The sequence below is a fragment of the Hirundo rustica genome, chromosome 2 (genome assembly GCF_015227805.2).
Source record: "Hirundo rustica isolate bHirRus1 chromosome 2, bHirRus1.pri.v3, whole genome shotgun sequence".
Lineage (NCBI taxonomy): Eukaryota > Metazoa > Chordata > Aves > Passeriformes > Hirundinidae > Hirundo > Hirundo rustica.
Window position 1 is genome coordinate 31,419,601 of NC_053451.1, and position 27,691 is coordinate 31,447,291.

Below are 27,691 nucleotides of genomic sequence, written 5' to 3' on the forward strand. Positions count from 1 at the left end.
ATGGCCTGCAAAAGCAAAGTCCATAAAGCGAAGAGGTCAGATCAGATCTGACTTCTCCATGTCTGCCTTGTTTATTTTGGCAGAACATGTAGTTTAAAAGAAATGGATACAAATCTGGGTGATTAACACGTAGTTGCTATATTTATAGGCACTAGAATATAATTTTTAAAAGAAAACCACTAGGAATCAGACAAAACTTAAACTGATGGAATTAATGCAAAACAAAGAAAACCCCAACAAAAGTAGCAGAAATAATGAAAAATAAGCCTGAGCTAGGAACTTAAGAATTTAACTGGTTTTGGTACTGCAGGGAAAAAGGAGTATTTTACACTTGAGGTAACGAATGCTTATGAGGTCCAGAACACTTACACACAGCCTAAATACAAAGTTGTATTGAAAATAAAACTTGTCAATCCACACAAGACACTTCTCAATGCTGCCTTCAGCGTTCATCCTCAGGCTTGTTTCCTCCTCACCTCAATTAATCTTGCTCCATTCATTTGACAGGAAGCATTGCAAGATGTCTGCTCCTGGAGCTCCACATTAGTACAACACAAATTCTCCTTCTGGATGTAGTGAGTGAGCCGAGAAGAGCTGTGAACAATCCAGCTGCCCTGGAGTTAACTTTGCCCATCTGCCAGGGTATGTAAAGGTCTGCAGCTTAACGTGGAAAACAACAGAAACACCAACATTCCAACTCAGATTTACACACACTAAGAAAACCCCACCAGTCTGCTTCAACAGTGAATGGTGACTTAGAATTCAGCGAGCCTTTGGCCTCAGTTATGGTGCTGGTAAGAATTTAACCTGTCCCAAAATCTCAGCATGCCAAGATTCTCCAAATGCCAGTGCAAAAATCAACTCGGTATCCTCCTTTGTAACTCTGAATCCATAACAAGAACGAGCACACACTCACATGAATACCTTTGTATGTAAACAAAGGCGCTGGTAAAGGCATTCCTGTAGAAAATCTTGTTGCATAACACGCTGAATACCTCATTCATTCAGCTACGACAATGGTTCACAGCACTGTTAAGACATCCCTAATCTGACTGGCATTTCTAACGAACATCCTGCAAAGAGTGGTTATAATTATCACGTACCTTGGAAGCCAATCACATCCTAACGTGTAAGCAGAGTGCAGGACCAGTAAACTGTTCATATACCAACATAGCAATACCTCACCCCTGCCCCTCCCCCCAAAAAAATCACAGGTCAGCTTCAAAGCAAAATAAAATGGAGGAAGTTTGGTCCAGACTTTCATTTCAATACTGGGGGAAGAGAGGGACAACCTGAATTTGGTGGTATTTCCCAATGGCAAAATCACCACGCCACAGAGAGACCAAACAGGAAAAGCTCCAGCAGGACCAACATCTTGGCAAACTAAAGCTGGGTTCCTAAGTTTGGGAACCCTTGGGAACCTTGAATCCTCTCCAGTCCCCCCTGATTAACTCTGTCACAGGCATACTCTGCAAACACTCTGCACTTTTATCCTCACATCCAGGTAAATGATGAAAATGGCTTTGGCTTCACTGAAGATTTTTTCATTACAGAAGAGAGTTCTAAAACTCAAGGGCTCAAGCTGCTTGCTGAAGTAAAGGAGGGAGAACTGCAACAGTGAGCTGGTTGTGAGATACAAAAATCTTAGTTTATTTAACAATGTTAACATTTAATACAAAGACACAGAACAGTTCTGTTTGTCCAGACCTTACAGACTTCATTCCATCTCCTCTACCACCCAAGCTCAGCTTTCAGAGAAATGAAAGGGATAGCACTGAAATGATAAAGCCAGTCACTTGAGGGGGTTTTAATTTAACTTTTCTTTCAATCCTTGGCCAACCCTATTTCCTTTTAGTCGTAACATTTCTATTCCTATTTCTATACCACAGAGTCAATGACAGGTAAAAAAATATGGAAAATTCTAGGATGATCAAAAATTCTGTTCTACTTACAGTTTTATTTCTGAAGTCCTAGAATTCCTACAAAGGCTTCTTTAAAAGGCCAGAGAGTTTGGTCAGAGTGACTGTGGCTGCCCCATCCCTGGAAGTGTCCACAGCCAGGTCAGGATGGGGTCCTGAACAACCTGATCTACTCAATGGCATCCATGCCCATGGCAGGTGGGGTTAGAACCAGATGATCTTTAAGGTCTGTTCCAACCCAAATCATTCTGCGATTCTATGAAATGACCCCTGATTAGCCCCATTCAAGTGTTAGATGCAAGAGGTTTTATTGTTTTTGTTTATTTTATTTTATTTTAAATAACCCCATAGTGGTAACAAATGTCAAGCCCAGTTTTAAACATCTCTACAAGCATTTATAGACTTAGCTGTCTAAACTTAGGCCATTAAACAAAAGGTTGACTCCCGATAGTCACTGCAATGCCTTCGGTTTTACAGCTTATTCTGGAAGTGCCACAAGAGGAATCTGAAAGACACAAGACACCCAAGTTTACATAACTGGCATTAAAACAAAAGGTTATCAAGCATCACAGAGCAGTAGCTATCTGTTGGTCGCAGTCAGAGGACAGCACATTGCTATAAGGCCATGAACCTTCAGAAGGGCTGAGCATCTTTGCCTCTGGCAGCAGCTCTAACTCGGGTCAGCTAAGGACAGCATGTGCCCACAGCAGGCACCAGGGTGCCCTGGCAGACCCCGCTGCAAACACACCAGTTGCTTCAGAACAATTGCTGCAGCCTCGTGATGCCACAGACAAACCACCACTTATTGCAGGAACACTGGAAATGTCCTGCACCAACTGCCAGCAAGTCTTCCAGGAGCTTCAGCAGGAGACTGTCACATCCCAGTTGGGTGGAAAGCAACATGAGCATCACACAAGGGCATTGTTCGGGAGGCAGGGCAGCACACTGTTCTCTAAGGGATCACCAGCAAGACGTTCCTGTAGATCATTTTGCAGTTCTGGAGGTTAAAAGCACCAAGCTGCTCCATGGAGTACCCACAAGATGACTGCATGCTCCCTCTCCACCCCTACATACAGAGTGTGAAGCCAAGCCACCCTCTGAGCAGGGCAATTAGCGCAGACCTCCAAAAACTGTCCTTGTCACTTTCTACCTTCAGTTCCTTATTGCTGCCTTAGATCCTAGATTCCTGACCTCCTTAAATTACACACTCGGGCTGGTGGTTACTCTGAAAAGGGCCATCCCAAACTGCTACCTGGAGTGATGTCACTGCAGCACCTGACACTGCACATGCAGGTCACTTGATCTGCTCTGACACTGCTCTGAGGGATCAGCCCCTCAGCTGTGCTCAGCACAGGCAGAAGCACAGCAGGAAATCCTCTCCAGTCCCCTCTCACAGCATTCATCTCCCACAGCCACATACTGCACCAACGCTACTTCTTACTGGGTGTATTTTGTTCTTTTCTAGAAGAACAGTCTACAGCACTTCCACCAGCTCTTCCAGGCTTCTTAGAGATCTGCTAACAGCTACTTAATCCAGTTAAATTTTAACCAAGATAATAGATAAAGCAGTCAAATTTGAAGTTTTCAATAGCACTTTTTTTTTTTTTTTTAATAAACCATGGACCAAAGTAATCTTGGAGATGGAGTCAGAGCCTGAATTTCCATTCACTTACTAAGACATATCTGATCTACAGCTAAAGGCTTTTGTCTGATTTTTAAGTGTGTCCTTTACCAAACTGGAGGACCATCCAATGGCAGGACAACCAGTATCTAGATTTTTTTTTTTTTAAGAACTCCTCTGTGTTCTGCAAAGCCCTTCACAGGGTAGCAATGCAACTACAGAAGTTTGAGTTCTTACACCAGAAAATAAATCCAATTCTGGAGCGGTGGCAGTGGTGGATGTCAGCGAGAGAACACAAGGCTACTCTGAGACTTTCAGAATTGCAGCAGCAAAGAAAAATAAGCAACAGAGGAAGAATGCAGAGGAGATATGCAGCACTCCTCAACAGCCCTCCTAAGAGGCTGCAGCCTTTCTTTGTGACACTGTAATCCCTAATCAACTACTTTCACAACTTCTCTTTCAGTTTGTCACACTCCTTTCCTCCCCTGAGCTTTTGGCTGTCTTCTCCACAGCTGCTCTCTCTGGCATTACAAGTGGGATTCTTGGACACTCACTTTAAGGTAAGGGCTGTCAAGTCTCCCTTCTGAGACAGGCAGAAGAACTGTGACAACACAGCACCACTTGAGCAACACGTACAGACTGGGCACTGCTGAAGCAAGGGTGGCAGCACAACCCCACTGTGCCTGTGCACCTCTACAGACAGACCCAGAAAAAGCTGCTCTTCCTCTCCCTCCCAGCACCAGCAAGGAACCACTGGCACATCTTGTAATGCTACTAACAAGAAAACCAACACAGGTGATGGAAGACAAGGAGTCAAACTGGCACAACCACCTGAGCAGGGTGTTGTCTTTAAGTTGTTCACTCCTGAGAGCAATCCCATCCAGACAGCTCAGTAACTTTACCAGGAACTGTTCCTGCTCTGCTTATACTGAAGGAAGAGCTGGACTTGCAGTGCTGTGAAGTGGCTTGCCCCCTTGAACAGCCTGGGAAATCCTACACACTAAGGGCAAAACAACAGACATTACAGACAGTAACTTCCCAGGGATGCCTCCAGCATTTGTATACCAGCATCTAAAAGCCTTTGAGATCAGACAATTCTTAAACCATCTAAAAGGTTGACCTGTTCTTCCAGACAAGCACATCCACAGAGGTTACCTCTCTGCAGGGGAATGGTTTATGCCAATAGGCATTTTGGCACAGATCATTAAACATCTTTCTATATTTGTGATAACTACACCTCCCTTTTCCTTCTTCTAAATCACCATCATCCTGATTATCACGAGACACTTCCTGGAGGATCACAAACACTACACAAATTACAGAGAGGGAAGGCTCTCGCAGGACCGAAAAACACTGATGTGAGAATTCAGAAGAACTTACAGCAGCACCTGTCCTCCTCAGTGATCAACTTCGGCATCTTCGAACTGCCCAGCAACTACTGGTGCTATGTCCACCTCCATCCCATCTGAAAAACACAGCCAGCGCTCCGTAAACAAGCGGATGAGGGAGGATGTTTTCACGGGAAAGAGAGCGGAGGCCCTCTGCTGACAAGAGGTGGCCAGGACAGAAACCCCTTCACTGAACTTCTGAAAGCAGCCTAAGGAAACACTGATGGGCTCACAAGTGTCTGGGTTCGCTCCAGCACTCTTGGTCAGTCGTTTAAGGATGTCACCACTTCCCACAACCTCATCTCACCCTGTCTTACTAAACACTGGATTTTAACTATTTCATGGTTTAAATGAAGTTTCAGTGTAACAAATGTCATGATTCATTTGAATAATTTTATTCTAGCAGAAAAAGGCTGTATCCTGCTCTGAAACAATCACTGAAAAGGAAGTCTGCCCTATGCTACAGTGTCAAAAAATAAAGTAACTCTGGAACTGAGTAGCCCCGGGGATATTCATAATTGCAGCAAACCAAGCAGCAAGACTGTAGCAAATAAGATTAGGAAAGTAAACAAAACTGATGAAGATGACTGAGACATGTGACATACTTGCTGTTCAATTTATATTCATTTCTGATACTTTGGGATGCACAAACCTGACTAAATTTTCAAACAAAGGGCACTGCCGAAACAGGAGCCTATCACCTATGGTTGTCATTAAATAAATTTATTCAAAACTGCAGAACAAAGAAAGTCTGAAAACAACTGACAAAAGAAATAAGATTGAAAGCCTCTCCCTGTGGAAGAGAAAAAATTAATTATTTTCTAGAAATCCACAACTGCTGCATCATTTTACGTCTTTCAAAAACATGAGGGCATATAAAAAGCACTGCAATTTAAATATAAAAAAGAAGCAATGCTACCGAACTATTTCCCTGTTCTTCTTCCAGATAATATATTGCTCTAGAGAAAACAGCATACAGAAAAGACAGTCTGAGAAATCAGGTGTTTTTCCCCCAACAAAAAAAGAAATTTTACTCCTTAAATACACATTTGAAAGATTAATAGAATTAAGAGACGGCATCCTTCAGAAAAATAATATTTTTTAATAAATCTGCTTCAGTGTGTTTGAATGATTTAGAATTCACCCTGAACTCTGCTAAGATAACTGCTATAATTTAGAGTATCAGGAAAAAAAAAAAAAAACAAAATCAAAACACAAATAAAAACTACAACTCATTTAGAGTAGAAACTGCTTCCTAACCCTGGTGTAGACTGGTAAGTTTAATTTATTTTTAATCCTAAATGAACTTCACTTTACCACTGTTCCAGGAAATCCTACTGGGAAGAATTAAATGGTGTTAATACTGAAGGGCTCACTCTTCAACAGAGCAGCCCTCAGCCCAGAGCAGGCAACATGGTGCCCATAGGGCCACAGGCATGTGGGTGACCCCTCACCTTCTGCAGTGAGGCAGCACCCATGGCACTGCACCTGCTCAGTGCTGGTTTATGGATTAGCCAAACTGGAGAGCCACCACTTCCATATCATAGACCCATGGAGTAGTCTGGGTTGGAAGGGACCTTGCAGCCACAGCCAGGGACACCTCCCACTGCACCAGGCTGCTCAAAGCCCCATCCAGCCTGGCCTTGAACACTGCCAGGGATGGGACATCCACAGCTTCTCTGGGAAAGTGGCTCACTAACCCCATGGTAAAAAATCTCTCTTTTTATCATGTGAGTCTCACATCCTTTGGTTTGAAGCCATTTCCCCTTGTCCTACAGCAACTAGCCTTAAAAAAACGTCTGTCCCCACCTTCAAGTACTGAAAGGCCTCAGTAAGGTGTCCCCAGAGCCTTCTCTTCTAGCTGAACAATCCCAACTCTCTCAGCCTGTTTCCATAGCAGAGGTGCTCCAGACTCCTGACTATCTTCATGACCTCCTCTGGACCCACTCCAGTAGGTCCATATCCTACTATGCTGAGGACCCAAGAGCTGGATGCAGCACTCCAGGTGGGGTCTCACCAGAGTGGAAAAGGGCAGATTGCCCTCTCTCACCCTGCTGGCCACGCTGCTTTGGGTACAGCCCAGGACATGACTGGTGTTTTGGGCTGCGAGTGCACGTTGCCAGGTTACGTCCAGTTTTTCATCCAGCAGCACCCTCAAGTCCTTTTTGGCAGGGCTGCTCTTAATCCCTTCATCTCCCAGTCTGTGTTGATACTGGGAGTGGCCCCAAACCAGGTGCAGCACCTTACACTTGGCCTTGTTGAACTTCCTGAGGTTCCCATGGACCCACTCCTCAGGTTTGTCCAGGACCCTCTGGATGGCATCCCACCCTTCCAGAGTGTCAACCACACCCCTCAGCTTGGTGTCATTTGCAAACTTGATGAGGGTGCCCTCGATCCCACTGGCTGTGTCACTGATGAAAATACATTATTTAGACAAAAAACAAAAGCATGTCTTACCTTCAAATTCCCTTATGGAATCCTCGGTTCTCACTCCAGCCATGTTGTACTGGGTGCTGACAGACTGGGCTAACATGCCTTCTAACCTCTCCAGCGTGGCCTGGCCTTCTGCAGTTAAATGTGACAATCCCTCTTCGTATGTGTAAAAGCTCGGGATGTCACCTTGTTCTAGCTCTGCAAAAACAAGGTTATGTTCAGCACACCTACGTTTAGGAGCCAGAAACATGCAGAGGTGGAGGAACAGGGGAGCAGCTGGGCAAGTTATGCTCAGATTAACTGACTGAGTAAAAAAGCTGCTTACATCAGGTACAGAATACACACAGCAATGTGAACTGACCACACAGCAGCACAGGCACTGAACCTGGGCTAGCACAGCCACTGAGAACAAGAAAGGCTGCTCCTTGTCCCTGTGGGCTTTGGAGAGCCAGAACAATGCTTTAGCTGAATTCCTGCCATTTATGACAGCTAAACTGCAGGTTTTTTACAGATGTATGAATTTCTATACTGTGCCCATGACAAAAGGGATATTCAGGCAAGATGAGTAGTAAACAGTTACGACAGGCACCAGGTATCCAAGTGCTGGCAGGTATTTCAAAAGAAGCAGCTGTTACCAACCACGGGCCTCAACGTCGTACTCGTCCCCTTCATAATCGTTGTCCGAGTCCTCATCATCGGGGTCTGGGTGCAGGGCCTGGCACTCACACATCGCTGAGAACATGGCCTCCACTGCAGGAACACAAGGGAACACAAACCTCCACCAACACCCCAAAGCAACAGGGAGAACCCCTGCCCCCAGTGATCACAGGGAGTCAGAACACCCCTTCAGCAGAACCACAACTGGATTCGTATTTGAAAACATCATCCAAAAAGCCAGAAGCCATGTGAGTTTCTGAGATCCAGCCTGGTGCTTCAGCCTCTTAATAGCACTTCTGCATCATTTCATTGATGATAAAGGTTTATCTCTGGATAATTCTGTCTGTGGTTACCTACTGCAGGAATCCTTGCAGCAACTCATCCATCAGATTCCTAACAGTTGACTCCAACTGTAAGCTCCACACTGGACACGATATGAAAGTTTCCAGTGGTAGTGTCAGGGCATTAGCATGATTCTAATGAAATTGTCACTGACTCAAATAGCACTGAATTTGTAATTAAAAAGACATTTCCCATACATATGCTCTGCAAATGTATGTATATAAGTGAGATTATCCACACTGTGCACTCAACAGTTTCTATTTTAAAGCATTGGAATTTTCCTTGAGAAGCAGCTGCTTGAAAGAGTTCATTTTCAAGCCAGATAAAACAACTTGCTTTGTCCTTTCCAGTGCACAGGAATCAAGTCACTAGAGAAGGACACTGAAGGATCATGGTATTTACATCTCTACACCTAAGTGTCCTCCACATATAACCAGGACTTCAAAGTAAAACACAATTCCCATTTGCACTTACAGACTGATTTGTCGCCAGGTACGAATCTGAATTCCGCAATCGGTTCAACTTCATCATCGCTGTCGTCCTCCTCCCCTTCAGTCACGGGAGCCTCTTTTGTCTCCTCTTTAAGAAATTGAAAGATTTAGAAGAAACATGTTCATTTTAGGAAAAAAAAAAAAAGGGTCACATTTCTTTATTCTTTCAGGAACACACATAATCAAACCAGAAACAACCTAAGAGAGGCACAAAATCTCCACTCTATTCTCCCAAAAAACCCCATGAGACTCCAAGACGCACATGGATATATGAGGCCCTCTCACAGCACTTCAACAACACTTGCAACACACATGAAAACTTCTCTGATTATAACTTAAGGAGTAAAGATTACTGTAGTGGTCACACAATGTATTCAAGTATTTCAGGAAAACTGCCTGATTCTTATTAAAAACAACAGTGCTCAAAACCCTCCAATTCACAATTGTTATCATTTTTTAAATCACATGGATTTTTTTTATATTACTGTCATGTAATCCATAATATTACTGTCATGGAATCAGCTAGCTTCCGGTGCGGCCCCTCACAGGAGACTCTGACATGTGCAGAGATCTCTGCTCCATTTCCAACATTCCTAGTCAGCCAGCAAGATGTCAGAAGCACAAAGTGCACCCAGAACCAGCAACAACGGCGGTGCTTCCTGACTTCTGTATGCCACGTATGTGAATAAATAAGCATCCGTGCGGTGTTTTATTTTCTGTGAACAAAACCCCCACAAAAATGGCTGCAGTTCCTCACTTCAGGCTGGGGACACTGCACTGACAGCCTGAAAAGCGCACAATTATTTTCTACAGGAGAAGAGGCTGTTCCACTGAGAGTGGTTTTTATCACACACAAAACTGGCACCACCAAGAATACGAAGACGCCAAGAAGCTGCCAGCCAGCTGCCCCAAAAGTGAAGTGTGCAAGGAAAGCTACCCAGTCCTTTTCCAACAGACACCCCAGGCACAGCTTGCTACTGCTGAGCCCAGCTCTTTGTTTCCAATGCAGTCAAGCTCTGAGTGCCTTTCGCTAAAAAAGGGGGGAGGACAAGGCACAAACACACAGCACACGCAAAACTTTGAGAGGAAGAACACAATGTACCCTGCACAACTGAGAATGGAGACTCCTGAAGCCAACTAAGTGGAACGGTTTAACACTATTCAGCAGTTAAAATTGCAGGCCAGGGCCAGACTTTGAAAAGTAAAACCTACTTGCTGTGGAAGATTTACTGTAGGCAGAGTTAATATACTAAAAAATATACTCACAAAAATAGCCTTAAAAATCAGTCTATTAAGGATTTCTAGGTAAAGGCTTTCACAAGATATCTATATTTTCAAATGCCATAATCAGAATGAATTGAAAGCTACAAATAGTATCTTTCTCCAAATGAGGCTCTTTTTACTTCAAAATAACCACAGTTAGAGGAAATTGAGGAAGTAGAACCAAGAGGCGTATGCAAATGTCCTCTGATTATTTGTAGTGATAGACTGTCAGAGAACATTAGTAATGTAAAAGAAGGAAATAATGAAGAACACTAATCGCTTAAAAGCATCTCCACCCCCTCAGAGTCTTGTCATTACTTTCTGGATTCATTAAAAAAAAAATTAAATGCAAGATTTTGACCTTTAGCTGTGGCATGAAGGGGAAAAGGAGGCCTGCTCAAGACTTAACACTCATTTAATCTTCAATTGCAATGGCAGTTTTTGACACACCTAAAATATTAACAAGTCTGCCAGAAGAAAAATATTTATATATATATAAATAAAATCTTCATACAAAGAACGAAACAGAAAGCTTGCTTTCTCAACATCAAAGCAAAGAACAAGGTGGGTTTTGTGGGCCATCTACAAAGATTCATTAACGCCTGGTAACATGACCTATTGCCTTTTCTTGTTTGTATTTAACCAAGCTGTGGGAGAAAATGAATGAAAAGTTCCCTGGCTGTGACACAGCAGGAATTCATCAAGCCTGGAGAGGGCAGCAACATTAACATAAATTCAATAAAGAAAAAACTGTACTCGAGATGGAATCACAGGGAGACTGGCAGAGGAACTAAATTGTTCAAAACAGTGTAAGAGGGCAGAGAACTGATTCTCAGCAGCTTCAGCGTAAACAGCCACAGGCTGAGAGCAGAACTGTAAAGTGACTCTAAACAAATGCTAAGCTGTGCTTCCACAATAACTACCCTTCAGGAAAATAAAAAAGAAAATACAAGCTATTACTTAAAATCAACAATTCCTCCTTCTGGGGAGGAAATCCTGTCCCTCAGGACTACATGGGAGCAGCAAGCAACACTCCTTACCTTCGAACTTGGCGTTCACCATGACGTACAAGTGATCCCTTGGGAAGGCGCTCAGGTCCCTGGAGACGGCATGTAAACTTATGGTGGGGTAATCCAAGGAGAAGCCAACTCCAGAGTTTTCCAGCCAAGACAGGCGACTGACAAAGGAGGAAAAAAAGAAGAGACAAGTTAGAAACTGACAGAGGAATCCACAGTACCTGATTCAAGCCTGCAGAAAAGTGAGTAACTGTGGACAAGGCACTTAGCCCACTCTGCAGGCATACACAGTCCTGGACCTTCTGAACAGGACTTTGCAACAGCATTAACTGATCACTGAGGTAAAAGACACCTTTGCCTAAAGAATGTGAAGCTAAGAACCCTAACCATATCACAGCTTTGTCACATTGTCACTAAATGCTGAATTTCCCTCCCTGCCTCTCCTTTTTCTCCTCCCTGCAGATATCATTCCAAAGACAACAACAGAGGTTCCAGAGTGTGATTTGTAACTCAAGCTATTAAATGTGGTTTTCCAAGACAAAGAGGACCCTGAAAGGCAAGTCAGTGTCATAATTCCTAGAGGATTCTAGATCTGATGTGGGTATAGCCAGTATGTAGAAAAGCAGCCAGTTCTGTATGATCAGCAGAGCCAGGTTACAGATATTCCTCCACTCACAACTTATGTGCTACAGACTCTGCTTTCCACACTTTCACTGTCACCCCTAACCACAGCAAGAGACAGCACAGGTTGTCACCACCAGGATGACACCTCCTTCGTATCAGAACAATCAACATCTTTCTAGACACTGAGAAATCAAATTCAGACTAAATTTGGGTGCCTGTAATCAATGATGCCACACAGTGAACAGAAACACTCAGGGCCAGAAAGCAAGACCTCCACCATGTGCCAAGCTCAGCATTCACAAGCTTTTGTAGTGGGATAAAAGCAATGGGAAGGTCACAGAGGACTCCTTGCCTTGGAAAATCTGGCTGAGAGCAATAGCTAGTGCAGTGGGAGCAAGGAATTTATTTCCTAGCCTCAGCTGTCCGGTCCTCAATGTTTACAGCTGCTGGTGGAGAGTCAGTATTGAGAGCAACACTGTGTTCCTGGATGTCCTGCTCTCCCACAGCATTCCTGCAAACGCTGGTGTTTTCTGTTCATCCCAACAAGTGACTCTGGTGAAAGCTCTGGGATGCACTTGAAACACATGGAGAGGAAGCTGGCAGACCTGTAGGTGCCTCACACAAAAGTCTACTGAAAGCAACTTATAAGGAAACTCAACATTACACGTCCTCAGAGCAGATACCCCACAAACAGAAGTCCTGGTAGTTGCAACCAAACTAAATAAAACAGTGAACAAAATTCCAGAGAGATTCCTCTCCAACACACCACTAACAAGCTCAGACGGGGCAAAAGCTCCTCCAACAATATTCGCCATTTCATAAAAGTTTCCTAGTCTGAGGTTTTAAAAAGATAATTCACTCCTCTGTGCACATTTTGAGTTATGTCTTTGTTCCAACAATGCTCTTCAGTTGCAGAATATATTATGAGTACTTTTCCATGGTTAAAGAGAATCACGTTGTTTTAATCACCAACCTGTCTCCCTGAGCTATACAATGCAGGCAGAATTGAAAGGAGACCATAAAAAGCTCAGATAGCATCTTCCAGAATAACCAGACTGATTTCTGCCTAGTAAGAACAGTCTCCACGTGATTAATGCAACATGAAAGACTTCACAGAACCAGAGTAGTTATTAACAGCAGAAACCCAACAGTCCCGTCTTCTCCCCTGTCAAAAGAGGAGAGCTGCCATGGTTTTAATTATAGAATGGTTTGGGTTGGAAAAGACCTGAAGGATCATCTAGCTCCAATCCACTACCTTGGGCAGGAACACCTTCTGTGACACCAGGATGCTCAGAGCCACATCCAACCTGGCCTTAAATGTGGTGGGACCCACAGCTTCTCTGAGCAACCTGTGCCAGGGTCTCACCCTGCTGCTCACAGTACAGAATTTTCTCCTAATAACCAATCTAATGCTCTTTCTCAGTTTGAAGTAATTCCTCCTTGTCCTACCACTACAGCTCCTGTCAAAGAGCCCCACTCTGGCTTCCCTGCATGCCCCTTCTGGAACTGGGAGGTTGCCATGAGGTCTCCAAACAACTTTCTCTTCTCTGAACAACCACAACCTTCTCAGCCTGTCTTTGCAGCAGAGGTGCTCCAGTCCCCTTATCAACTTTGTGGTGTTTGCTGGGCTTGCTCCAAGATTTCCAGGTCCTTCTTATGTTGGGGATTCCAGAGCTGGATACAGCACTCCAGATGGAGTCTCACAAAAGCAGCGGGACAGATTTTCCTCCCTTGCCCAGCTGGCCTCGCTGCTTCTGCTGCGGCCCGGGATACAAGTGCCTTTCTGGGCTGGAAGTGCACATTTCTCCACCATGCTGAGCTTTACAGAATGGTTTGGGTGGGAAGGAAACTTACAGCTTTCTCGTTCCAAGCCCTGCCGTGAGCAGGGAGACTTCCCGTTAGACCAGGTTGTTCCAAGGCCCATCCAGCCCGGCCCCGAATGCCCCAGCCAGCCGGGTCCCTGGCCGTGCTGCTCCCTCTCGCCTGGTTTAAAACGAGCAGGAGCAGCGGGACGCCCCGCAGAGCCTCAGAGCCCCTGAGGCCTTCTTCCCCCGTTGCCCCGAAGCCCCGTTCCGGGCCGCCCCCGAGGGGTCCCAGCCCCGCGTGTCCCCCGCACCTCTCGGCGATGTAGAGGGTGCCGGTGCCCAGGCTGCGCCCCGCCAGCAGAGCCTCCGTGTCCGGCTGCTGGTGGCGGACGCCGTCGGCCGGCGGCGGGAAGCGCTTGAGGAAGCTCATGGCGCCGCCGCCGCCTCCCTGCTCCACCATCGCGGCCGCCGGAAGCGGAACGCGCCGCTCTGTGATGCGATTCCGCCCGGGAGGCGATGTCACCGCCCCGGGAGAAGACGTCACCGCCTCCCGTTCGGCCGCTCCGCGGTCTGCGTGCTGCGCCTGGGGTCCGAGTTAAGTCGTCTTTGTCTGGAGAAGAGGAGCAAAGGGGAGCGCTGAGGTGATGGGTGAGGGCTGGAGCACCTCTGTCGAGGGAACAGGCTGAGAGCCGTTCTCAGAGAAGGAAGAGAAGGAAGAGAAGGCTCCGGGGAGACCTTACAGCCCCTTCCAGTACCTAAAGGGGGATGGATGCAAGAGAGCTGGAGAGGGACTTTGGACAAGGACATGAAAGGATAGGACCAAGGGGAAAAGGCTTCAAGTTGACAGAGAACGGAGTGAGCTTAGACATTGGGAAGGAATTCTTCCCTGTGAGGGTGGTAAGGCCCTGGCACAGGCTGCCCAGGGAAGTTGTGGATGCCCGTCCCTGGACGAGTTCAAGGCCAGGTTGGACGTGGCTCTTTGCAATCTGGTCTAGTGGAACGTGTCCCTGTCCATGGCAGGGGGTTTGTAACATGATAGTTGGAACATGTCTTCAATGTCCCTTCCAACCCCAAACGCTCAGATTCTATAATGGACAGTACCAAGAGCAGTCAGAGAACCATTGAATATCCTGAATTGGAAGGGACCGACAATGACCATCAAAAGTCCATCTCCCAGCACAGGACACCACAAGAATCACACCTTGTGCTTGAGAGTGTTGTCCAAATGCTTCTTGATCTCTGCCGTATTTATTTTAGCCTGTAAGTTTCATTGGAAAGGTGACAGAGGGAAAGACAAATACAGTGGCTTCTCAATTACCATTACTGGTTGCTGGAAGGGGCATTTCTGGTGGGTGACCAGCACCCAATGTCTTATAAATACACACAGAGAAGAAAATCACAAGTACCTGAAATGCTTAAAGGGTGTCCAGCTTATTTCCCCCAGCAGTGATGAAACTGGAGTCAGGAGCCCGACGCTACTGCAGTACCTGGCGAGCAGGAGGTGTCTCAGGAGAGCTACATTGCAGGGATGGGAAGGCTCTCACCTCCTCACGAGCACTGGCCCTGCTTCTTCTCCTGTATTTACACCATTTCTCTTGCTACTGCAGTGAGAAACAGGGATTACTGATGCATCAGTGAAGTACATCTCTGTCAGGGGATGCTTCTGTTAACACATCAGTGGGACAGCATCACTGCAAACATCCCTTCTTCCTGACTTGTCTGGATGGCAAATGCTCCTGCCATAGCAACGTACCAAAAGCCCATGCAAGTTGTTAGCTTGTCATGTGTGTTAACCTTCCCTTTTATCAGTTTATATTTACTTTTAGGAGTAATTTGCCTACCTGTGTGCAAACGCAGGTTCTCACAAACATGAACTAATTATTAACAAGATTAGGTCTCCATCTTTCCTTTCTCTGGACTTTCCTAGCTGCAGTCTTGGATAAAAAAGAGCAGAACATAACATGGTCCTCTTAATCTGAGCTGTTGACAAGGCTTTGGAAATGTGCTCAACCGTGCCTACCCATTTTGATTTTAATTACACAAATAAGAATGCAAATAATCCTTACTCATACAAATAATCATCTAGACTGAAATTAAAGGAAATTCCACAATGAACTGATATTTAAACACCACTGGGATAGCTTTAAAAATAAACAACAGAGGCAACAGGAGATGAGGAAAGGGGAATTTCTCAACCATCTTCAAGTTTGCCACACCAAGTGGTCATCTGGAAACAAAAATTTGCAGTTCATCCAAGAACACAGATCAAACTATGGCAGCTGGTGGAAAGAGATCCAAATGCATGGAAATATCATTCAGTACACTTAGTGGTTATAAAGCAATGCTCCTGTTCATGTCCAACCCCCTCTTACCTACCGTGGCTGTCATATCAGCCACAGAGAGTTCTCCGCACCTTTGTAGTTAACTCCAAATCACACAACAACTTTAGGTCATTATAAATTAAGATTTCTCAGTGGTTGGGGTTGAATTACTACTGGTTGAAGCTGCTGCAGTGGAGTAGTAGATTTCATTTCTCTTCCTGCATGCAAATCGGAGCCTTTCTTCTGTGGCATACCACTCTTCCAAAAGAAAACAGGAAGCTGGAAGGAAGTTGGTTTTGAAGATGAGATATTAAAGGAGAAGAAGAAATCCGCATCTTCCTTATTTACACAATCCAGACACTTCATACCAGAGTACTGAGTGCTGCATCTAAGAGAAGCTTAGAGGGGGAAGGCAGATGTTTCCTCTAAGTTTGAATGGAACAGAATGGCATTACCTGAACTTTTCTTCAGCTGTGGGAGCTTTAAGAAGTGAGTCAGGATCCAGCCCCACACTGACGTCTGAACACTGGATGTCCAACAGTGATTTAGTCAACCAGGGACGAGTTCAGAAGCAATGGAGAGCAGCAGGTACCTTCACAGGGTTGTCACCTTAGCACAGAAGGCAGGAGTCACCATCCAGGGGAGCTTGTTTCTCTCCACAACACTGCCTGCCATAAGGTGGCCAGTTCAGACTTCAATACCCAGAATCTGTTAAAAATGGAAGTGTGAAGTTTTGGCAGTGGATTTGGAGCAAGAGAATGGATTTCACAGCAATTTCTCATCACTACAGAAACATGCAGCAGCTTGACTGCAGCCAGACACATTCAAAATAAAGATTGACAGGCTTCAGCAATTCACACTGAGAAGCCACTCTTCTTTGTTCCTTTCTCCCTGACTCTCTCCTGTTAATGTCCCGAAATATCATCCACGTCCATTGCCATGTGTCAGAACATCTGCTTCTTCAGTGTGTCTCTGCAAACTTCCGTTTTCCCCCTCACTTTTTCCAGGTTTTACACATCTCAGCCTAAATAAACGAACCTGGCTCCTCTGTCAGTAGCACCACGTGGACACCTCGTGGCTGTCTGCTGGCACAGCCCTCCTCGGTACAGTGATGGCTGCAGGCATGCTGGTTTTTGTCAAGTGACAGCAGCATCACTACGAGATGAGATATAAAAAGTATATAAAAGATGGAACACACAGACAACCATTGTGACTGCAAAAACAAATCCATCAGGTCTTCCCCACCATCAGCCAGAGATGCTCAAAGAAAGGAAGGTTCTGCCAGTTAAGCTGCCATAACAAAACCAACATAAACCAGTAGTTGCCCATTCCCATGGCAGGCAGCGGCACCATTACGGGCTGGAACAATACACAGCAGCCATTACTGAGTGCTTGTTCTAAAACTAAAAAAGGTATGTGCACGTGTAATGCCCATTAAAAAGCTCTTGTACCTGCAATACACACTATACTTTGTACATCAAGTTATTTCAATTTTTTTTTATTATGACAATTTACATGTCATATTTATATGAAAGAAATGACAGTAGATATTATAACAAAACCATTATGAAAGAAAAGTTACACAATTAGGCCTACAAGCTATAAAATGGCTTCAGGCCCAGCTTATACACAAAGAGTTCTGACCAGACTGTAGTGAGAGACAACGCTGAACAATTCATTAACAAAAATATTGGCACCAGCCTTAACATTTTTTCTTACTTCATTTACAAGGAATACAGTATTTAAACAGTTGTGTACTGCAAATCTAAAAACATTAGCTGTTAATAAACTGCAGTTAACCCTTTGAGCACTATGCCACCATGATTTCCATTTAAAAAAGTTTTAACGCAGCATGTTTTACATGCACGTGATATTACCAGTGGGAGGGAAAAGACAGTGAAAGCACCACCCAATTTATGTGCAACAAGAATAACACTTCCAGTTTTTTCAAGGTATCTCCCCCCCTTCCACACACACAGTGTGTGTCCCCTGGGTCCTTTCCCTTTGATACTGTAGCAAGTCTTGTTGAAGAGAGACTGAAAAAAACCAAGGTTCAGGACTCAAAAAAATGCAAGGATTAAACTCCACATAAAGAGCTCAGCTTGGGGAACTTTACCGTGTTAATTCTTTAGAGAAAGAAAACAAAAGATGATGCCAGCTGTGGAGACCATTTTTAAGGAACTCAGGATATCTTTGCAAACATACAAACAGCACATGGAAGCAAGACAAAACTGTATTTCATGTAAGCATATCTTAAACTTTAAGAGACCCATCTGGCAGGTTTGATCCAGTTCTCAAAAGAATACTGGAGGGTGAGCATCCATGTGGGACACTGAGAATCCCTGATGTTTGTCTCATGGAGAGGATCTGTGCCTGTATGAGAACTGCCCTGCACCCAGGAATGGTAACGTCATGTGTTTGGGTCAGTCCCATCTGTCCCCTGGCTGCAGCAGGAGAGCTGTGAAACACGGGCAGGAACTGCATTGGCAACACAGCAGTTTACTGCCAGTTAGGAGAAGGAGCATCCTTTGAGTGCATACAGGATAGGGATAAGGTACTGTACAAGATTTAGAGTCCATATAATGAGTACAGAATGGAAAACTAAACAAGGCTTACAGCTTTATGATTTGACTTCCTTTTCTACCACTATCTTGAGTGGCAGATTAGTATCTATTAAGTACTTTTATCTGTTCTAACAAACAAACAAACAGTGCACTGGTTACTAGGTCTATCATACGTTTTTGCAGAAGGACTTTTATCCCTGTAGAATCACTTATGTTCTGACAGACTGATTCAAGTTCAGTTTTGTGGAACACAGTAAGAGGAACAAACAAGAAAGCAAATTGTGTGGACTCTGACTGTCATCCCTGGAGAAAAACATTGTCATAATAGTCTATGGACCGATCCTAATTTTTTCTACATCCACATTGCACTGATGGAGGAACATTACTTACTCCCTCAAGGAAGGAGACATCAAGTACATTTTCCAGTTACTTTGAAAATCAGGATGAGAAAAGGAGGGTATCGGGATGGTTCTCCTATATGAAGACCTTCCTTTGGAAATCCAGCTTTTAAAGAGCAAGTCACAAATAGTTTCTAGGCCAGTCCAAGACCTGTCTTGCCAATGGCATGAGTTTGCATACACACTATTCCATTCCACTTCCCTCCATCCATTCCCCATCTCCCCCTGCTATTGGAGCAAGCGCCCAAACAGCAGGAGCGAGTGATTCTGTCTGCACCTGGGGAACCGGTGAGACGGACTGTACACAAAGTGCTGCAAAGTGCACGAAGTAAACCAGCTGAACAGACGGAGCCGCGCCGTCGCTCAGCTCTCCTCAGCAACCTTTGGGGCTGTATGGAGCAACAGCAGATGTGCTGGCAGGCACGTGTGCCTCTCTAACTGCAATGCTGTCCCCTCTCCTGCTCCTGCGCTCAGGTGTGGGGCACCAGCATTTACAAGATGATAGTCAAAAACCCAAGTTGTAAGACCTGCTTTCAATTGCAGTTGAATTGGAACGCTTTACACCACAAATTCAACTATAAAAACTTACCTACTTTATAGTGTTTTGTTCTTTTCCCCCAGAAGCTCTACACAAAGAAAAACCCAACTGGATGATTTCTGCTGGATTTTTTTAACTTTCTGCCTTCCAGCATTTTAAGTGAGATACAGTCTCTGTGCTAACTGTAGGGAAGGGGAGGCAGAAGAAACTACCAGCAAATGTGATCTTGGTCGTGTAAATCCTTACTTCAGATAATATCCTAAATGCTCCTATGGGAGTTTTAAACACTTAAGGACTTAACAAAATTCTGCTGCCTTATTTCTAGAGATTCCCATACCAAATTCAATGCAATTTTTTTCCCCAAAGTTACTGTTTTGCTTGAAGGTACTTATCTTCTACATATATAAATATATATTAAAAGGATTTTATCTATCCACCAAATCAGAAGCATACATCCAAGGCAAGTACATACCTAGGGTACACACTGCACATCAGAACCACATTACAAGTCTGTAAATAGTAGTCACTGCACATGTACCAAACCAAATTTTCAAGGCCTATATAAAGCTTTTTTGAATTAGGTGACACAAATCTCTTTGTCAGACCAGTTCTGGGGGTGACCATTACTGCCATGATTTATTTAAATCACTGTGTACAAACTGAATTTAAAAAAGCAGGCACTGTAAAAATTCCTTGTTTACTTTTCATAAAGAACTTTGTAAAACTATGGGATTTGAAATCATTTGAAGGTTTAGGCTAGAGCTTCCTACTGAAGAAAACTGAAAACCATGTTATAAGCACCTGAAAACAGAGGCATGAAATGGAGCCCCTGACAATGAAGGATTAAAATTATTAAATAGTCGCAGCATCTGGATACCAGTGTAATTCAAATAACAGATGTGAAATCAGAACAAGTGTACTACTACCATACAATATTTCTTTTGTGAGCATACATCTTTTGCCCCTTGAGCTTCTCACTGTAAGATCTCTCACCAAGAGTTCAGACACAGCAATTAGAAAACAGAAGTGAACAGAAAACAAGTCCAACTAAGTCATCAGCTCCCATAATATGGAGAGTAACCGAGACACTTAATACAAGAAAATCTTGAAAGTGACGCTTCAAAAATGAGCCTTTTAGAAAAAAAGTGTCTCCTGTTTCTCTTAAGTGCTGCTAGACCAGAACAATCTTTTCATTTAAAAAAAAAAAAAAAAAGAATCAGGGAGATGCAGTGATTTCATAATGTAATTCAGCATGTACAAAATTAAAGTATCAAAGAGTTGATTGTTCAGCACTGACCTTGCTAACTAAGGGTTGTTAAATATGATGTCATTTTCCATATTATATTAAGAACATGCTCAGGTTTATCAGACTCAACAACCAGAAGTCAGCAACTGTGGTGAAACCAACCTAGTTGTTAATTCTATCCCCCTTCTGCTTAGATTAACACACCCCATTCATTACGGCAGAGCGGCCCTGCTTGTGTGCTTTTTGTCATTGAGTCATAGAAGCCCCGCACAGGGAAGCAAACAGCCAGCATTTACCTTGGTGGTACAAAAAAATCCACTCCCCCACTTGATTTATATGTTTCTTCTTCCCAGCAGTGCTACAGACTACCCAGAGAAATCAGCTTTCTTCCAAATCAGTTATATGCAGAAGAGCTTGCAGGTAAAAAAAGACAAAGCTTTTAGTGACAATCTGTGTGGAATAAACAAGAGTTTGCTGAATAAAGGCTCCGCATGTTCAGCCAGTAGCAGTTCTCGTTAAAAACAATCCCTGGCCTGTTTCCTGTTTCCCATACGGTCTGAGCTTTAAACCCAAAGCTACAACTGAAGATCACTGTTCAAAGACAACTAACTTCTGATCTCACACTGAGCACAGAAGGGCACAAGACTGTAAGGACACAGAAAGACATTTTCACTCTGGAATCACATATACATACTGTAACAGCATGAACCCTGTGTGATAGGTGCCCTCTTGTCAGAAAATGTCATCTTCTCAAATAGATGATACATTTTCCACCAAGTAGGAAGCCCTAAAAATTACAAAACCACCAAGTTTTAAAATGGTAATACTTTCCAGAGCATTTTCCTTGCACACCATTCCCACTGATCCAAGGAGGAACCCCAGATCTTGTGGGATAAAGCCATTTCAGGTAGCAAGGGTGACTTCTTAGAAGACAGAGAAGTTGCTTTCAAGAAGAGACCTATAGAAATTTGGTAACAACTGGCCATTTTTAAAACATAACACTTCTGATGCAAGCTTCAGTGGTCCTGTTTTGCTTCCTGGTCTTTCCTGCTTTTACATTGCTCTAACAGTCCTCAATATTTTTCATGATTGGAATATCCAGAATTGTAATTTCATTGTATTTTCTTACATACACATCTATCTCCCCACTAAGTATTTAGCATTTGGAGTTGACTCTACAAGCAAGAATGTTTGATCAGATACTAAAAGGCTCCATCAGGCAGCAAAGGAAAATATGGCACCACCAAAACAAATGAGGAACCATCAATTCCACAGAGTTGATGGACGTGAATCAGTTTGCACTGCAAGTATTAAAAATGCTCAGCAGCTACTATCACGGACAAGTGGAAGCCCTATGTTCCTACTTGTTGTAACACATAAGTATATTAGAATGTAGAAGCACTACATTTATGCATCACCTCGGCAAAGAAAAGCACTAGAGTAGCTTAAAAAGCCACATATGCTTTTAAGAACTCATTCTAAGCTTCTGTGGCTCTTCACTATCCTGTTTTAATCATTTAACTGTTAGCTGTTAACATCAGTAAGGTAGGAAAACATTTAATCTTTGATGAAATTAAATTGTCATATAGAAAGTCATTTCTCTTTGTTCCTAATCACAAGCTTGCTTAGCACAGCAGATAATGAGCAAGTTCCATTTTTTTGCATCTTTCTGATCCTAGTTTTATAGCATGATATGTGCACTGCTAGAACCCAAATGAGTAAGAGTCATGGAGTGTTTCTGACAAACCTTGTGGAGAAAGAGGTGGGGAAACAAAACCAAGATTTTAAAGGCCAGAAGGCAGGTAAATTTTTGATCTAGGATTTCCAGAGAGGTACTTAGTAAAGGCCTAATGCTGGTTTTATTACAAGGAAACAGAAGTGTTTAATGACTGACTAGTGAAATACAATATAATGGAAGGGAATCAGGTCGGGCAGGAAAGGAGAACTCACTCCCTCAGTGGCAGCAGCAGTTTTGGTGCATCCATTGCCGGCAATGGACATAAACACCAGTCAAAAATCCAAATCTCAGAGCAAAAGGATTAACAGATGTGACCTTTTTGGATTTCAATGTTTGGCAGATCTGTTTGAACTGTCTATGTCCTACAACATATACAAATGCTACAGCCTGCAACTTAATCAGAGTAAAGAGAAAACAATGCTCAATGTGCCCCATGTTGATCTGGTGGGGTTTTTATTCTTCCATTGTCTTTTTTTTCTCCCTTGAGTAAAAGCACGTATCACTTCATGCCTGCTCAAAAGTTGATGAGGTGTCTTGGAGTCAAGCGTTTTCTCTCAGAAACTCTGCCTCCTTGAAATCTGTTGGTCACATGACAGTTATTAAAACGTATTTTAAGAAAACTCTAATGACCAAAGGCCAACAACTACATTCAAAACCTGCTAACACATCCAGGCAGATAAGTAAAACCAAAACAAAAACACACACAAACCCCAAACAGGAAACCTCCAAAAGGAAAACTGTTCCATTTGTTTACTTCAATTTGAAGTAGATATTAAGGGCATGAATGGACCAGTCATGGTTTATTTGAAAATCCCTCCATCCTCTTATGCACTGTCATTCCGTGGTCAATGTCATTTGTACAAACACATTTTGTTCAGAATACTCCAACTGGTGATGAAACTCACGTGGCCAGGCAGCGACCGCAGGGTTCTTTTGTCTGTGAAAGTTTGCAGTGCTTACAGACTTACTTGACATCCAGCTTACAGACTAACTTGACATCAGTACATCCTCCCACTAGACACTGAGCATTGAAGGCCATCTGATGAACTGTGCATGAGATCACAGAAATTCATGGCTAGAATGTTTTGGCTGTCAAAAACTTCATTACAGTACACTTCACTGTACAAACACTTTAAAGGATGTTTATTAGGAAAGTCTGCAGGTCATAATGAATAGCAGAGTTCTTGTTTATGGTACCTTCTTGGCCTCTAAAAATTCTGTTTGCCTCCAGTACTGAAATCAAACTGCTTCCATGAAGGTGATTACTAAAATGAGCTATGGTATGTTAACCTACAACTCACAAAATGCGACAGTACAGACATTAATTTTGCTTTTAACTGTCTGTTAAGTTGTAATCTAAGTTGTGAACATTTAAATATAATATATATCTCATATGAAAAAGCTAAAGCACAAGTGCTTCTGCACCACCCCCCTCCCATCCCCCCACCCCTTGAGCCAAACCCACCCCAGCTCCGGTTTGGGCCCTAACTGATTTGGAATGCTTTCTTAGGCCACCCATTTCCACAAATTTGTATGCACTCAGGAAATATAAAGTCAAAAATATACAAATCTCTTGTTGTTATAAGGTTTTTGTGAGTGAAATTACCCAGGACCATGGACTTGGAAGGAGAAGGGGGGGGTAAGAGAGGGAATTTACAGCAATTTATCTTCAAAGTTCAAAACTGGTCACTTCACAGAAAGACTGCAGGACTGGTGAAATTCTTGCTTCTAGAAAGTGATACTGTAGTGGAGAATTTTCTAGGAAAAATAAAACAGCTTTTAATAACTGGCCCGCTGGTATGAGCTACCGTGGAATAAATTAGCACAAAAATGGAAGTCTTATAACTGTTCACTGTTACAGACGTAATCAACAAGGTCAGTCACTCTCAAAAGTTCATCTTCATCTTCCTCCGGCCCTACCGCTTCCTGCCCGCTCCCTGTCCCATTGGGAGCCAGGCTGGCGCTGGCTGTGCTGTCCTTGGGAGCCTGGGTCTTCTCGCCTGGTTTGCCAATCAAGTTCTCAATGGTTTTCCCTGGGCTCTGTCCATTGGTGGAAGGCAAGTCCACCAGGCTGTAGTCCAAAGGGCTCTCTACTTTGCCTACATTATCAAAGTCATCTTCGTCATCGCTCTCTATCCTGTAGCAGTGCTTCTTGGGGTTGTCTTGGGGGGCTTGTGCTGCTGGCAGCTTATCTGCAGGAGCGGGGGTTTCTGCATCATCGTTCGCGTTTTCGCACGCGTCTTCCTCGTCGGTCTCGATTCGATTCAGGCGCTTGCGGACAGGCTTCCCTTCTTCCTCCTCATCCTCTCCTTCCTCCTCAGAATAGTCGTCCGTACCTCGCCGACGTTTTCGAATCAATCGCTTTGACTCCTTTGTGGATTCATCATCTTCAGAGTTCTTAGATGTGTAGCTCTCTGGAAGAAGCAGCAGACTTAGAGCCATTAGCAAATCTCAGCGCAACATTTGTCTTTCACCTTTTGCACTCATTAACGAGACAGCTCTCTGAGCACACACATTTCTCCTTCCTTCCCCAGGTTCCCCAACCAAGCCAAAAGGCTTGCATCCTTTTTACTTTTTAAATAAACATCTAATGTAGTACGTATCAACAACTTTTGGATAGTCTGTTTCCAATCTGAGGAGTACCAGAGGCTTCTCCCCTAAAACTGGTTAACTCCATGCTGGGAGTAACGCAGAACTGCATTCCTCATCTCACAGTATGTGCTTTATTTGCACCCTGACAAATTCAGAACCCAAATAATGGCTGCTCTGTCATAAAAGTCATGTATCTACACACACACACAAAGCTGTACTATACCCCTGCCACCCTCAAATTATATGCAACTTCTTCTAAAGTAAAGGAATGCTGCCTGTCACCTGAAGCTTGCTGCTCTTTAATGGGAGGGTTGGTGTTTTGGCAAACTGGAACATTGCCTACACACTGACAGCCTTTACACTGATCTTCGATGGTTGTGGTGAGAAAAGATGGAAACTGAAAAATCAAACAGCAAACATAATTTGTTGTCGCTTTGCAATTCCAATTAGAAATCATGGAAACTTGCATTTTAAAGGGTATTTTTAATGTAGGTTCAAGTTGATAGAGACTGTCAGTGTTCCTCTCTTTTTAAAGTAATTACAATTCCAGTAACACTGTTACATGTTTTGTGACATACTGTGGGAACTGCGGGACAGCGCTGGAAAGGTACTAAATGGCGCTGCTTTTAGCACATGGAAAGCCAATACTAAAAATACCCAAGGAAATGGGATTTCATGAAGAAAAGACAATGTCAATCAGGGAGTGTTTAAAGCCACTAGTGCTGGCAAAAAAAAAAAGCCACCACGGAGCCTGAGAGCAGGGAGTATTGAAGATCATGTTTTTGAGATTACTACAGACTTGCATCACTTGTTTTCCTTCACCTAGAGGATACTCTGCCACTCTGTAATCTCAGCACAGCCCTTCCAAAACTCAGGCACTCAGGCTGTCAAGGACAGCTCATTTTTTGAGGAAGCTTGGTATTCATTGCAACCTACATCTCTAAGTGTTTGGAAAGCCAGACCTAAGGTCTGGTAAGCCAGGCACCCACAATCCAAAACAGCCAAAGTCAGTGGCTAGTTTTGTAAAAGCTAATTAATTATAAATTACAAAACACACCAATCATGGTGTGCCTGACATTACTGAGAGAGGCTTCCCCTGCATTTGGCACAGCTCCTTAAACAGGAGATGGAATGAGTTTGAACCACCAGCACAAACACAGTCAGGGCACCAGAGGCTATGCCCTTCCTCTTACATAAGAGAATCGTTAGAGGCTTATGGGATGCAGCTTTATGACCTCTTAACAGAAAAGTGGTGAAACAGTTGCATTAGTGCCAATTTTGGAATCCCAACACTCTGTGTCAGGCACAGTATATTCAGACCTGGAAGTCAGGATTACGGGCAATGATAAATTTGAGAAGTGACTCAGTGCTTCATAAAGTACCAGTGGGCTGTTTCAGAAGGAAAGAGCTTCTGAGAAACAACAAGGAACCCTAGAAAGAAAATTCTCTGAACTCTTGGAATTATATAACTTTCCCTTTGTACTGATGATGACATACACCTACTCCTGAAAATGCTGGACTGTTTACCTTCACTATCCGAAGTGGAGAGCCTGCGTTTATGAACTCTTCTCAACTCCTTCCCATATCGGACGCTTTTCTGTGAGCCATCACTTTCTGAATCTTCCTTATAATTAACTTGTCTCTTCTGATTCCGTCTTGATCTTCTCCTCCTAGTTTCCAGGTAATCATCATCACTGTAATCTGTGTAATCACCACTCTCTGTACAGAACAAAAGAGTGACGTGCATTATTCCATCAAAGCAAAACTGCCTCACATAAAAAAATTAGGCAAGTTTCCTAATTCAGACAGTTTGCTTACTGTGTTTTTGTTGCCTTATCTCTACTGGTGTCAAAGATGTCGCTACAATTCCTGCCAGTGGAAACAACCTTACTGAATTGATGGCGCACATTACCTGTGCCTCAGGAGAGTCTGTTCTGAGTTTAAAATTTAAATAAATTGTACTCTACTAGAAGACTTTCAAGAACAGGTACAGGAAAAATGACTGACAAGATGAAACTCCAAGACCTGAGTTATATAAATTAAGGACAATAATTAGTTTCACTCAATCGTGGGTTTGCTTAAAACAGAAACCATACAGAAGAAGAAACTTACCAATCACAGTTCTTCCTGCACCAGTCTACTGCAGCTAGTGTCCTCAAAAATTAAATTTATTTACACCAGTTGAAAATAGCCTCAAATCAGCTGCTTTTCACTGAGCTATGCCAGAACAATTATCCAAAGATACACTTCTATAAAAGTCACACACTGTTCCTAAGTTAGTGACTGACATGAGTAACAGATCAAAGTGGCATCCTCTTTACTTCCTAAAACATCAGACAAAGAAACAGAGCAAGTCAGCAAGAACAACCGGCTTCAAAAAGAAAGTCCGTCTCTGGAGACTGAAAATAAAGCCTCTTGCAGGGCACCTGATTTCCTTAGCCCAAAACAGGCTTAAAGCAGGATCCTGATGGACAATTATGAGGGTAAGAGAGAAACAGAAACACACACTTAAGGTTATACTTTTAGATATATATGGAATGATACTGGAATCAGTTGATTTTATCACAGATGTGTGTCCACCAGGAAACAAGCAGTAAAGTCTCGTGCATTACAGAACAGATAAACAATCTCTTTAGACTTCTGCCAGTACTTTCATTGATAAGAGCTTATAATCAGTGCAACAATGCATTGAGGACAGGGAGACAACAATCAGTCTAATCACTCATATAGTTGTC

At 43.4% G+C, this 27,691-nt stretch overlaps 2 protein-coding genes across 3 annotated transcripts in view; both read right to left on the minus strand.

Moving 5' to 3' along the window:
• Positions 1-1,623: 1,623 nt before the first annotated feature.
• Positions 1,624-14,034, minus strand: CLNS1A (chloride nucleotide-sensitive channel 1A). The gene is made up of 7 exons (XM_040056746.2): positions 13,871-14,034; positions 11,155-11,291; positions 8,835-8,939; positions 8,001-8,111; positions 7,386-7,559; positions 4,921-5,005; positions 1,624-2,424 (listed from the first exon to the last, which is right to left on the minus strand). Exons 1-6 carry the CDS (start codon positions 14,017-14,019, stop codon positions 4,938-4,940), a joined length of 744 nt encoding a protein of 247 aa, XP_039912680.1. The 5' UTR covers positions 14,020-14,034; the 3' UTR covers positions 1,624-2,424; positions 4,921-4,937.
• A 3,394-nt stretch (positions 14,035-17,428) lies between these two features.
• Positions 17,429-27,691, minus strand: part of RSF1 (remodeling and spacing factor 1) — a 65,649-nt gene continuing 55,386 nt past the window's right edge. For both annotated transcript variants that reach the window (XM_040054836.2, XM_040054837.2), the window contains exons 15-16: positions 26,484-26,675; positions 17,429-24,778 (exon numbers count right to left, since the gene is read on the minus strand). In XM_040054836.2, the coding sequence (XP_039910770.1) occupies positions 24,204-24,778; positions 26,484-26,675 (767 nt within the window). In that variant the 3' untranslated portion in view covers positions 17,429-24,203. The remainder of the gene's footprint in view (positions 24,779-26,483; positions 26,676-27,691) is intronic.

Bases quoted from the DNA above. Each gene is read 5' to 3' on its own strand.
- CLNS1A (XM_040056746.2), bottom strand. From the start codon at position 14,019: ATGGTGGAGCAGGGAGGCGGCGGCGGCGCCATGAGCTTCCTCAAGCGC. The intron at 11,292-13,870 runs GTGCGGGGGACA...CTCCTTTGTCAG, and splicing joins ACCCTCTACATCGCCGAGAG to TCGCCTGTCTTGGCTGGAAA. The intron at 7,560-8,000 runs GTTGGTAACAGC...TTGTTTTTGCAG, and splicing joins GTACGACGTTGAGGCCCGTG to AGCTAGAACAAGGTGACATC.